Source organism: Lissotriton helveticus, chromosome 1_1 (assembly GCF_964261635.1).
Source record: "Lissotriton helveticus chromosome 1_1, aLisHel1.1, whole genome shotgun sequence".
In the NCBI taxonomy this organism is placed as follows: domain Eukaryota; kingdom Metazoa; phylum Chordata; class Amphibia; order Caudata; family Salamandridae; genus Lissotriton; species Lissotriton helveticus.
In genome coordinates, this window is record NC_136057.1 from 138827679 (window position 1) to 138841677 (window position 13999).

At 46.9% G+C, this 13999-nt stretch overlaps 1 protein-coding gene across 4 annotated transcripts in view; it reads left to right on the top strand.

The window, feature by feature from the left end:
* Window positions 1-13999, top strand: part of TCIRG1 (T cell immune regulator 1, ATPase H+ transporting V0 subunit a3) — a 137447-nt gene that overhangs the window by 30786 nt on the left and 92662 nt on the right. For 2 of the 4 annotated variants that reach the window (XM_078656554.1, XM_078656710.1), the window contains exons 2-5: window positions 9131-9253; window positions 9856-9934; window positions 10644-10873; window positions 12084-12175. In XM_078656554.1, the coding sequence (XP_078512680.1) occupies window positions 9137-9253; window positions 9856-9934; window positions 10644-10873; window positions 12084-12175 (518 nt within the window). In that variant the 5' untranslated portion in view covers window positions 9131-9136. Of the gene's footprint in view, window positions 1-9130; window positions 9254-9855; window positions 9935-10643; window positions 10874-12080; window positions 12176-13999 lie in introns of all 4 variants that reach the window. The other 2 variants (XM_078656483.1, XM_078656631.1) reach the window with 1 other exon arrangement.

The window sequence follows — 13999 nt, forward strand, 5'->3', positions numbered from 1 at the left end:
GCGTGACTTTGCCAACTTTGAGTCAGTCCGGAATGACTCCGGAGTTCAGGGAGCTGTTTATGATCCTGGTCCAGAGCAGTCCTAGGGAGAGTTTTAGCTTTTTGGCCAGTAAGGCAGGAATAGGGTCCAAGGCGTGAGAGGAGGGTTTAGAGGAGGAGATCAGTTTGACCATCTCTGATTCCGAGACAGGGTTGAATGATTTCCATGGGTTAGGAGGGTGATTGGGTGTTTTACCATCTGCTCCTGGGGCCAGGCTGCTATGGACGAGGTTACCTTTGACATCCAGGGAGTTGGCAAAGTTCTCACATAGGGCATTGGAGGCTTGTGTTCTTTAAAACCTTTTAGCTGACACAACATAGTTTACAGAAAAGGGTAAAATGTAGCAACGTCCTTTCAGAGAACTCGTCACACAGAGAAATAGTAAATTGTTTTGATTGTGCACTGGCCCAGAGGGAAAAATGACAATCTCCGAATAGTGTCCGATCTAAACCTGAACACAGTCCTGGCTCCCAGGGTAGGTTTGGGCAGAAGTAAAGGCTCGGTACAAGGAGACGTCCTCATAACATGTATTTGTAAGAGTGCGTTCATCCAGTAGGGTACCTTGGCACTGAATAACAGATGTTTGTTACCCAAGTCAATGATACTCATTTTATCGACCTCAGAAGGATGAAAGGCTGAGTGAACCTGCCGGTATTTGAACCTGTGACTATGAGGTCGAACACAGGCCCCTACAGGGGACGCCTTAGTCCACTAAGCCCACAGACATCCGCTCCAAGCCCTGCCTAGTGCCTGATTTCCTAAATCCAATAGTCTCGCGTGCAGTTTGTATCCTGGTGGGAAGGGGCTCGTGGCCATGGGACACCCTTCCTACAGGTGCCAGAGGACTCCCCGAAAGCTCAGTTTGGCCTATAGAATTACATTAACCAGTGACTGAGACGCATTGGGCTTTCTAACTATCCAGACATGGTAGTGGCAGTTTCCCTCCGAAGATGGGATTGGATTGAATAAAGCCCCAAACGATTGAGAGAATAGTTCAGATTTAATATTTACACACGGTGTGCGCTCAATGACTCCAGTCCAAGTTGAGCCCAGCAACCTTCCAACTCTTTATCTCGGAGTCTATTTGGGAATGGGGAAGTGAGCCTGCCTGGGGAGAGTCGTGCAGGATTATTTATTAGAAACGCTTTAATCCAAAGCGCTCTACGTAGGGGGTTATATGATGGGACCATGCACACCATTACCACGCATGCCTTTACAATGTGGGCATTACAACGAAAATGCCTTAACCACGGTTGTCTTTACCACACATTTTTTTTTATCACAAATATATCTTCATCACCCATGCAACGAAAACGTAAGTATTCTATATTTTTTTTATAAATACTTTACACTTGTATATATGTGTGTGTGTGTGTGTATATATATATGTATGTATGTATGTGTGTATATATATATATATATATATATATATATATTTGAAATAGCATACATGGTAAAGGCATATTCGTGGTAAAAGCATCTTCATGGTAATGGTAATGCATGGTTATGACCGCGTAGTAATGGCTGTTTCCCTACTTAGGGGCATTGTAAACAAAATCGGCAAAAATGCATTTATAATCCTAGCATCAAAGCGACGCGATCACGGTTAATACACACATTCTTGGAAATGCGCCTCACGCTATTTTTTTAAAACATTTTTACCACCATTGATGACTAACATGGTGTGAAAGCAGGAAGAGAGGGGAGAAAAGATGACATGAACTGTGCAAGAGAAGGGAGCGCCCTGGAAGGAGACCGCAGTGAAACCGAGGACCCAAGATGGCGGAGTCACAGAAAGAACTCACTTAAACATAAAGTAGAGACAGTTCAACTCGCAGAGCAGAGCTCTGACAGATGGGAAAGGGCTTGAGGCAGAGACATCTGTGAATGATGGGAAACAGCGAAAAAGAATCAGTCAGAGTTATGGCTTCCTCACGCGGAGTAGTAAGATATAGGAAGAAACTGTACAGAGATCAGCAAAGTTGAGGCAAGAAAGAGTACCGTTTGAAGAGGCAGTTTCAGAAAATAATACGGAAGAACTGATGCAGTCTTGCTAATATTAAATGAAGACATCACCCTTTAGAGACAGACAATACTGTGCTGGGTAAAGTAAGCGAAGTGCCTCGATACCCTCATGGGTGATTAGGTGTGTTATATAAATTAACTGATTGATTCATTGAGTAATTCAGCTCGTAGGCAGGAAAAGTCAATTAAGAAGGTTGTGCGTTCTCCTACATCACACACAAGACATGGAGCGACCTCCCTCAACACAGCAGAGCCTCCTCCTCACTTCTTGAGACCTCCCTCAACACAGCACAGCCTACGCCTCACTTCCTGAGACCTCCCTCAACACAGCAGAGCCTCCGCCTCCCTTCTTGAGTCTGCCCTCAACACAGCCGAGCCTCCTCCTCACTTCTTGAGACCTCCCTCAACACAGCACAGCCTCCACCTCACTTCTTGAGACCTCCCTCAACACAGCAGAGCCTCTGCCTCACTTCTTGAGACCTCCCTCAACACCGCAGAGCCTCCTCCTCACTTCCCGAGACCTCCCTCAACACAGCAGAGCCTCCGCCTCACTTCTTGAGACCTCCCTCAACACAGCAGAGCCTCCTCATCACTTCTTGAGACCTCCCTCAACACATCAGAGCCTCCTCCTTACTTCTTGAGACCTCACTCAACACAGCAGAGCCTCCTCCTCACTCCTTGAGACCTCCCTCAACATATCAGAGCCTCCTCCTCACTTCTTGAGACCTCCCTCAACACAGCAAAGCCTCCGCCTCACTTCTTGAGACCTCCCTCAACACAGCAGAGCCTCCCCCTCACTTCTTGAGACCCCCCTCAACACATCAGAGCCTCCCCCACTCCTTGAGACCTCCCTCAACACACCAGAGCCTCCTTCTCACTTCTCGAGACCTCCCTCAACACAGCAGAGCCTCCTCCTCACTTCTTGTGACCTCCCTCAACACAGCAAAGCCTCCGCCTCACTTCTTGAGACCTCCCTCAACACAGCAGAGCCTCCGCCTCACTTCTTGAGACCTCCCTCAACACAGCAGAGCCTCCTCCTCACTTCCCGAGACCTCCCTCAACACAGCAGAGCCTCCGCCTCACTTCTTGAGACCTCCCTCAACACAGCAGAGCCTCCTCATCACTTCTTGAGACCTCCCTCAACACATCAGAGCCTCCTCCTTACTTCTTGAGACCTCACTCAACACAGCAGAGCTTCCTCCTCACTTCTTGAGACCTCCCTCAACACAGCAGAGCCTCCTCATCACTTCTTGAGACCTCCCTCAACACAGCAGATCCTCCTCCTCACTTCTTGAGACCACCCTCAACACAGCAGAGCCTCCGCCTCACTTCTTGAGACCTCCCTCAATATATCAGAGCCTCCTCCTCACTTCTTGAGACCTCCCTCAACATATCAGAGCCTCCACCTCACTTCTTGAGATCCCCCGCAACACAGCAGAGCCTCCTCCTCACTTCTTGAGACCTCCCGCAACACACTGTTGTATAGTATTTTAGGACCCTAGTGTAATTTTCCCGATTCATGCCCTTATACCCTATTCTTATATAGGCATAGAAATCATAACCATATTTAGACATAGCTCATGCAGTCCAAATACGGCATGGCTACTTCCACTTGTTCCGAAAATCTACAACGATTTCTTGGAAAACTCGGCTTCAGCAGTTAGGGACTTCCCCTTGCTTGAATATTGATTTGTCCAAGAACTCATGGAGTTATCAAAGAACTGAGACTCTTTGATGACGTTATTATGTCCAACCTTACGTCAAACTCTGCACCTTCAAGGTATAAATATGCCCACACTTGCCCTAGCAAACCCACGGTGGTTTGGAGCAGTTCAACTATCTACTTGCCCGACACAGCTCGCTACAACAAGTGCCAAAGCAAGCCGACCCTCCAGCAGACGCACTGAGAGAGACGCTCTCTTTTCTCTTGCCGAGAAATCCAGCTCCAGTTTTTCCAAGCTCCCCTTGCGGGGTGTTGGGAAATCGAGTCCTGAGACAGAGAGATACCAGACCTCCTTCATTCTCAACCAAGGTACAGAGCTGATTAGACCCTAAGAGAAATCTTGGATAGATTCTTGGCAAAAGAATACTAAACCTATGCTACACCATACTTACTTCTTCCCTCGTACTAAACTTAGGTTAGGTACACCGGGGTAGGCGTATTTTAGAAGCACCAGTTGAGTACTTTTAGTCTTTATTTATGTATATATTTTATGGCTTAGAAACCATACCATGCTTTTACAGTAATATTTTATAATACTCTTCTTGCTGTACACATTATACTTTACAGCCAGTATTCCGATTGTAGCAGTACATTTCTTATGCTTGAGAAAGAAGACTGTTCAATAAATACTTTTTATTGAAAATGCCCGTCCCTCTATTTCTCTGCACCTCTGGTGAAACGAAGCATGCACGATTGACTGAGTGAAATATCTATCTATTGTTTCCACCACTCTGAAGATACGTTTTATATTGGGAAAAAAAGTTGTCATGTTTTATGCGGTTGTCAGAAACTAATCCCTTCTTGTTTATTGGAGAAAGTTTCTAGTGACCTCTGAGCTAGCTGGCACTCACAATTAAGTCTAATATATTCGATAGAGACCTAGTCGACCTAAGTCCTACGTCTAAACAGACCCTCCAGCATTTCGCGATTTCGCGATTCACGAAAAAATCGCGAAATCGGCAGACTACCGCGATGGCCGTGATAATAACAATATTGGCCGCGATATTTACTCTACTGGGAGACAGCATAACAAACAATGCCCTTTAATTGGCTGTGCGCCCCCTCCCTTCGTGTGTGTCAGCCGGGGCCCGAGGCAGCTTCCGAGCACACACAGAGCCGCACGGAGCTCTTCACAGGTCTTTGAAAGACCCATTCACCTGTTAATGAGGCTTTGTTATTCACCCCTCTTTCACTCTCTCGTGGGCTCTCGGGGCTGAGTCTTGCCGCCTCTGCTGGGCGGCGGGGGAGGGGCTCTACTCGTCCCTTTCTCTGCCCTGTCTTCTCGGCCGCGGTGCTGCTGGAGCTTCCCTGCTCGGAGGCAGCCGGGAATCGCGATTGGCTGGTGCGCTTTCAATCTGGTGCAGCGCGCTGAGAGAAAACAGCGCTAACGGGAACTGAACCCCCTCCCCACCAGGGACCAACTTCAGGGCTCAGGACTGAGGCAGGAGACAAAGCCAGCGCACCTAGCAACGCGTGTGCCCCAGAGGAGACCGGCGCCAGCCGAGGCCTCCCCGTGCTTTGGCAGCATCCTTTATTTTCACCAGACACCAACGTCCCCCCCCCCCTCGCCCACCTATCCCTCCAAACCTCACCCTCCACCTCGTCCCTTTTCATTTCTCAGAAACTTCTCTACCCTCATCTAACAGCAGTCCATCTCTCCCTCGCCCACCTCTCTCCATTACTCTTATAATGTCATCTAAAGGAATGTGAAGAAAGCATACAGTGTCAAGTATGAAATATGTTCATGAAATTTAAATGTGTAAATCAAGAGAAAACTAAGAATGTGACGAGTTAAAGAGCAATTGTCGGATTTTTTTGTTTCGCAATATGGGAAACGTTGTTCATATTTTTTTGACACATATTTCCCAAACGCTATTAGACTTTTTTCAGCCTGTGTTTTTATTGCGTGCATGTGAGGATGTTTTGCTCAGCTGTTTTGTAATGCTTGTTTGAAATATGCCGTAAAACGCAGGTGGGTGTGGAACCTGTCGGGAGGGCTAAACAATGGCCTCTTGGTTACTAATGTTAGAGGAGAGTGGCTTTCCCGTGGCTTGGGTTCAGACAGTTAACTCCACTGAAATAACTTCCATCCATTCACGAAGATGATGATAATGGAGATAAGGAGCCAGATGAGTATGATGCTACATTAAACTTTAAATTTGGGGGGGGGGGGGTGAAGTGGTGACGAGGTTCAGGGCTTGCTGTATGTGAACCAATCAATAAGGTGCCTCCACGATGGCACAAGTGAAGACAAAAAACTGAAATCGTGTGCATTATTATTCATTAACATTTTTGTGCCCTATATGCAGCCTTGAAGCCAAACAAAGTGTCTACATTGTAAATAAACCAAATATACGTGGTTTCATGTTGTTAAACAACTAAGAAAACGAAGATATCTGTGTTTGTTGTAGGAAAAACCGCTAAATAAAATGCAGCTAAATTTCCATATTTGTGCCGCTAAATTTCCATTTTTGTGCCGCTAAATTTGCTAATCAATGCCGCTTTATCCTGGGGGGTCTGTCTAAACTACAGGATATATTATTCCAATGCGCAGAGCCTATTGGGAATATAGGAAGTACACTACAACACCAGAGCCTCCTCCTCACTTCTTGAGTTTTGCAAGAAGTTGAATACCTGGCTCTTTGTATAAGCACCTTGGGTGCCACACGCTAGTCCAAGCGCCTGGAGACCCTCTCAGGTGATTTGTGCACTATACAAATCAACATAACTTATCAGACGGAGGAAAAGTAATTAAACGAGGCGCAGAAATATTAGAAAAGGCAAGCAAGTATCATGGCTTTAATATGTCATAACAGCACAGTTGTCTAACAACATATTGTTTCTTAAAATCTACATAAAGTGGGAGTTGGCTCCATTTAGGAGAGTGTTTCTCCCCACGTAATCTTGATTTCTCATATCAATTTAACAGTTTTATCTTTATTAATTTGTTTATCTAGCACCACTGTGTTGTGTAATATTCGTGCACTTTAGCACAAAACATCAATTTGGCTGTTCATTGTAACAGTCCGCCTTCTGGAAGTGCTTCCCTTGCAGTGCACGAGGGGCTATTTTACATCTGACACTTGTTCATTAGTCTCACATTATGTAGTTCTTATATACAATGTATAGAAAAAACAATGTTGTTTTTTTGTTGCTGCTTCCCAACAGTTCTAAAGCGAATACAACTGGCTTTAATGTGATAAAATACATCTTTGCATAGAACACATATTAAAGGCACTTGTGAATGTCTGTACTTGCATGCATTGACTTATTAAAGCATTACCTATTGGGTTTGCCAATGCTTCTTTACGGTTACATTTGGGAAAGTGAAAGGTGGATGACCTCTCAACAGCAGAGAGACCAGTGAAAACCTGGGCATGATGGGAGGGTCACGGTTGAGCTAGGTCAACGAGAACATACCTGGGAGTCCTCGAATTAAAACTGTGGCTCAAAACCTAAAGTAGATGCAATGAAGGCCAGCGGCAGAGTGTAAAGAGGATAGTGCCAAAAAATGGAACTCCAGGCACTACTATAGGAATAAGATGCGATGTGAGAGAGATTGCATCAGAAAAGGCGTGGGTGGGTGGCAAGCTGGCACTGACATCTGTCCACCCAGAGACTGAAACATTCAGAGAAGGAGAAACATTATAATGTATCCATTGTGTCGAATGCTGCTGATTAAGTAAGCTAAGCACCGAGGAAAGTTTGTTGTCTGGACCTGTAGAATTTAGAAATATAGAATAAAGCAGTTGCTGTGCTCATAGTTTGGAAAGTTCAAAAAACGTTTAAAAACATGGCTATTCTAGTGATTGGTTGAGCTCAGTTGGTGTTTGTTGCTCGTCTGTGTCAGCCGGGCACGGAGATCTCTCCGGGGGTGATTCATTCTTTTGCTCTATATAAGATGAGGTTAACAGAAGAGAACAGAACAGTTGGTGTTGAAGGATCAGCAAGGAAACCACTTTTGACAGGGGAGACAATGTCTGGAGTACAGTTAAAATAAGGGAGTTGTGAATGAGACCTGTAGGAATAAAATGTGGCAACAGTTCTTCGGGGTCAAGTTTTGTCTTCTTGCGTAGAAGGTGGACCATATCGGATGCACTGGAAGAAAGAGAAGCTCGTAGTGAGATGAGAAATGAGAGGAGAATAGATTGAGCGAGTCAGTAGAGGGTCAGCAGGATAAACCATTGGCGACCAAGCCCCTCTGGTCAGCCGGAGCCCACCCTACTAATCTAGGGTGACCCAGTAGGTGCATTGTAGAGCGCACCAACGAAGGTTGGTGGCATGTGCCTCCGGGCGTCCATGAGGCCCTTCCTTGGGCCCTGGGCAGTTAATCGTTATTGGGCAGTACCTGTGTGGGTTTTGCCATGTATCGCTGGCAGTGTCATGGGGTCACCGTACTATCGCACACTCACTGTCCCATTACAACAGTCTAGTGCCTGCCTTCTACAATGCCACCGTGCATTCGCCACTTCGAGACACGTGCTGTGGATTACTGCTCTACCCGATACTTCGGTCTGAACTTGGTGCACTTACCGGGTTCTCGGACATATCTACTTGTCCTCCAGTATGAAGATAGATGACCGCTTTTCTTACTGAGGAATATGAATTAGTCTGGGCGTGTATGGCCTTTGGACTACTCACTGTATTGTTCTGTTACTTCTAAATAATACACGTATCCTTGCCCTGATGAAGTCTGTTGGCAAGGTCTTGTGGCTTTCCATTGGCTGAGAGATTTTCTATTTATGGACTGTGGCAAGAATTTCCAATTTGGTTACCCTGTGGCTGGAAAGGATTGAGAACTGACTCAATAGGAAGAAATTATGAAATTGGAACAATAAAAGAGAATAAAATACATTTTACTCTTTTGAAGAGAGTGTTATTGATATGTATATCTATTTATGCTAGCTCTGCTCCGGTTTTGAAATTGTGTTTACACTTTACAGATGGGACCTTTGACTGGACATTGTTTGTGGGGTGGATGATCTAAGATTGTAACCCGCCACCACCTTTTAGAAGTGCCCAGACTGCTCGTCCTAGGCACCTCAAGGAAGTCACGTGGCCAAAGAGGTCACTTGGTTTTCCAATGGGGGGGCAGATCAGAGGTGGCACGACAGAACCCGCCAGGAGTACCGCCTAGCATTCGCAGATTGGGTATAGTACCTCACTAGAACTCCAACAGCACCCTTACTGTTCTAGTGCTGGTACCCACACACGGCTCTGCCAGTGCACCTCAATCCTGCCGTGCAGCACCCAGTACTCTTGAGACACCCCATGCTCCAGTATGCCTACCTCTGCACAGCTCCTCAGGTGTTCCTCATCCTCACAGGTGTCTGTCTCTTCCAGGTCGCCATGGGCTCCCTGTTCCGCAGCGAGGAGGTCTGCCTGGCCCAGCTCTTCATGCAGTCCGGGTCGGCCTACGAGTGCGTCAGCGCGCTGGGCGAGCTGGGATTGGTGGAGTTCAGAGACGTGAGTATTTGCACTGGAGCATGTGTCTGTGGCATGGAAGGTGTGTTCTGTAATGCTGGAGAGAAGAGACAGAAAGACATGTAAGCGATATGTGGCAATGGTAATGCTGCATAAATAAGCATTGGCAAAGCCAATAGCTATGGCCGATGAGACCTATTGGCTTTGCCATTTGAGTGGGGTGGCTAATGGGGGTAGTGAAGAAACAGAGTTGAGGTGGGTGGGGGGGGGGTGAAAAGACACTGGGTTGAAAAAACAGGGAGTCGGGAACTTGGCGCTGTGTTTTTAAGCAGGATAAACAGACTCGCGCTTTAGAAGTGCTGGTAGCTGAGCCAGCTTAAAGTGCCAAGCCTTCCAAGTGTAATGGGTTACATCAATCTTATTTTCTGCTTTTTAGCAGTGTCCACTCCATTTTTTCCAAGTTAGTAAAAAGTACTGGAACTCTTTCCACCAAAGAAATAAAAGGCGTGAGACCCTTTTCCCTCTAGTTCCTATTAGCTATGCCTGAACTGGGATGATTGAGTGGGATGAGATTGACTGTCTTTCAGGAGGCTACTGTTGTGTTGTGTTCTTGTTAATCGGTTTTATATTTCTCTTTTTCACAGTTGAACCAGAACGTAAATTCCTTTCAAAGGAGATATGTGGCCGATGTCAGACGCTGCGATGAAATGGAGAAAACCTTCAGTAAGTGAACAACAGACACACTATAGAGATAATCTCTCTCTTCAGGAAGGGCTGGACCTTAGAGGTGGTGTGGTAGGGCGGTCCCTTACCAGCGGGGCCCCTATGGCAGAGTATTGTGTTTGGGAGGGCAAAGGGGGGGGGGTGGCACACGTGTGGCATGTGTGTGGTATGCGGTGGTCTTTCTAGTATTGGAACCCTTTGGTAGATGAGTGTGTATGGGGAAAGGTCGGAGGTCCTACCATGATTTAATACATTTTGAATAGTGTGGGATGGGGGGGGGGGGGTTTAGGGGTGTGTTTTTTTTCACAATTCTATATTGGAAGATTAAAACAAAGTGATGTATAAGGGAAGGAGGGATGGGGCTCATAAGGTACCATATGTGAAATACTAATACTAAACAAAAAACACAGTGCAAGACGAAACCGAGCTCTAGGTACATTGTGTAAATGTGGAATATCGTGTGCACAAGGAAGGCTCCTTGACACTTGGAACCAGTGGCGGAAGGGCATGTGTGGCCCCTTGTGCTTCTTTGGTGAAACTGTGTCTGGCCCCTCCTGGCTGGGCCCGATAAGTGTGCGTGGGTGGGGATTTGGGAGGTGAGGGGACTGTGCGTTTGCTGCACACAAGGGAGGTACCATGAACCCTGGGTCCTCCGGTGGGATTACAATGCGAACGATACAGAAGTCCAAGCCTAACTTGTCCTTGGCAGATTTCCTGGACCAGGAGCTCAGGAAGGCCCAGACCCCAGCAATCGTGCAGGACGAGAACCCGCCGGCTCCTTCCCCCAAGGATGTCATGCAGATCAAGGAGGAGTCGGAGCAGCTGGCCCAGGAGCTGCGGGAGATCAGCCGCAACCGGGACTCACTACACAACCGGTTGCGAGAGCTACGCGAATACGCCAACATACTCCGGGAGAGCCAGCGCTTTACGGAGCATCCGGTGAGGACTGGATCGGTGGAGAGGGTGGAGTGGATATCTGTACAGATGGGTACATCTGCCTCTCGTCCCACTCTCTTCATGCGGCATTACCTTCCCAGGGTTCTTTCTTCACACTGGTTGCCACAGGCCTCACCCCCATGATTAGTTTTCATTGGTTACCACCAGACTCACCTTCTAAAGGGCCATCCTTCTTATTGGTTGCCACTGGCCTTACCCCTGTGGATTAGTCTTCATTTTGTTACCACACTATTCACCTTCTCAGGGATCATTCTTCTTCTTGGTTGCCACAGGCCTCACCCCTACGATTAGTTTTCATTGGTTGCCACAAGACTCACCTTCTCGAGGATCATTCTTATTGGTTGCCACAAACCTCCCCCCCATACATTAGTCTTTCATTAGTTGCCACAAGACTCACCTTCTCAAAGATCATTCTTCTCTTTGGCTGTCACAGGCCTCACCCCCATGATTAGTTTTCATTGGTTGCCACAAGACTCACCTCAGGGATCATTCTTCTTATTGGTTGCCACAGGCCTCACCCCCATGCATTAGTCTTTCATTGGTTGCCACAAGACTCACCTTCTCAAGGATCATTCTTCTTATTGGTTGCCACAGGCCTCCCCCCCATGCATTAGTCTCTCATTGGTTGCCACAAGACTCACCTTCTCAAGGATCATTCTTCTTATTGGTTGCCACAGGCCTCACCCCCATGCATTAGTCTTTTATTGGTTGCCACAAGACTCACCTCTGGGATCTTTCTTCTTATTGGTTGCTACAGGCCTCACCCCCATGCATTATTCTTTCATTGGTTGCCACAAGACTCACCTTCTCAAGGATCATTCTTCTTATTGGTTGCTACAGGCCTCACCCCCATCAATTAGTCTTGTATTGGTTGCCACAAGACTCACCTCTGGGATCATTCTTCTTATTGGTTGCTACAGGCCTCACCCCCATGCGTTAGTCTTTCACTGGTTGCCCCCAAGACTCACCGTCTCAAGGATCATTCTTATTATTGGTTGGCACTGGCCTCCCGCCCAAGCATTATTCTTCATTGGATGCCCCAAGACTCACCTTCTCAAGGATTCTTCTTCTCATTGGCTGTCACAGGCTTGTCCTCTCGGGGGTCACTCCTCAATGGGTCTTACTGTTCCAGTGTGTATTTATTGTCCCTCTGGCCACTCCCCTGTATTAACACCTTTCTCTGTTCCAGCAGCAGGTGAACACGGACTCTCCTCTCCCAGACGCTACTGATGTCGATCCACTCCTAGATCCTTCTGTCTCGCGCCGCGTGGACCTGAAACTTAGGTGAGTTTCCACTGCAGCTGAATGCAGAGGGCAGCGGTGCAGAGTCATTGGTTCTCTTTCAATACTTTGAGTGAGCCAGTCCCAGGCAGACTTTGTGGACAGGGTTACTAGGCTCTCCTGAATTTCTAGGGTTCCCAGGACAGTCAGAAGCTACTAGGCACTAACTTTTGTTTATTTACCACCATTGCACTCCAACTTCATGACTAAGTGCTTCTTTTACCACTTGTCTCTCTCTGGGTTGCAGACCTGAGCAGTCGGTGCTTACTCCAGGTGGGGAGAGGGCAGCAACTCTGAAACCGTGTAACAAAATGTATAACAGTTAATAATCCGAAAGTACAGGCAGGTCTTTCCTGCACACAAGAAAATAACTATTTCAGGTGAGGGGAAATATTCTACACGTTGAACGCAGACCTACAAAGAATGCATAAGTGTCTAGACCCTTCTGTACCAGAGGTACAACCCCACATGTGCTTGTAGCTGCCACACAAATAATCTAGTGGACACTACTCACTCACCAGTCAGCCCACACACACCTGACAGTCGCTGCATGCAACCATCATACATGTCCCGGGGGAAGCGAGCACACTGCCTCTCATCCCAGCACAGTTCACCCCATTGCATTCTGGTAAATGCAGTCGCTTACTTCAAAGTTGCTGTAGTTTTTCACCAAAGTTGGTCCAGGTAGGGCTCTTGTCTCTAGACATGTGTTTCTGGGTTCAGCCATGTACCAGGCATGATGAAGGCAAGGAGCTCAGTAATGGGGTACTGAAGAGAACTTTATCGGAGAGAGCTAGCATCAGTTACCTCGCTGGGGGACAAGTAAAAAGGCTTGTGCCCTCGGCTAGATCCGGCTGCCTCTGCGGCCACTCCGCTAGCTTTGGTAGAGAGGGCTGTAGCCCCTCTGAGAAGGAGGGGTGCACTTTGAGTACCCCATAACATCACCGCTGAGGTCTGATGTATAAAAATCAAGAAAGTGGGAGAACCTCCAGTGGGTGAAGCTGAAGCACAAACTGGACTCAACCCTTCCCCAGAGAATTGAGGATCTCCGAGCCGGTGAGAAACGTTTTGCATGTGGGGTTTACTCTCAACTCTTAAAAGTTGTGATTTAAATGAGGAGTAAATGTTTTGTTAATTCTTGGGCTGAGTATTCTATCAATTTAAACTTGGAGCATGGAAATCTCTTTGTAGCAAAAGCAAAGTCCTATGTGGCTTTGTAAATAAGATTTTCTCTGACATCATGGACAGCACTGGGGTTTGCAATGTAATGTGAATATGATTTTTTTTTTTTCCTTTTTCTTGTTTTCCTTAACACTGGTTAACTCTGTCCAGATGCTTGTTATTCCCTGATTCCTTGCTTGCACTAGTCGCTAGCGTAGAATCCGTACAGGAGTGGGGATTGTCAACCCCCTCTCCTGGGATTTTAGACCCAGCACATTCGTTTTCTTCAGAAGCCTTATATCTTGCCTTCGAAAGTGTAAACAATATTAAAAATAGCACGTGTATATTTTGCTTTTAGTGCAAAATAAATATATTGATTTCCATTTGTGTATCGCAGAACCGAAGGGGGGCCCTTTAGTCTTGCTTAAAGCACAGATATTGAATGGCCTTGGCCCGAATGTGGCCTCCTGGATAGTTGGGGGCCCCTAAAGGTTTTGGGACTCCCTGCACCGGAGGGGCCTGCGTTACGCCCATGTGTGTTTCGCCTATTACCTTAAGTACTCCGAAGGGTGGTGCCTGTCTTCCAACAGAGCTCTCTGTCAGAACAGATAAGTGACAGAGCCAATGTGAGTGTTCATTCAATGGGGTCAACGTACCTGAAAGAAA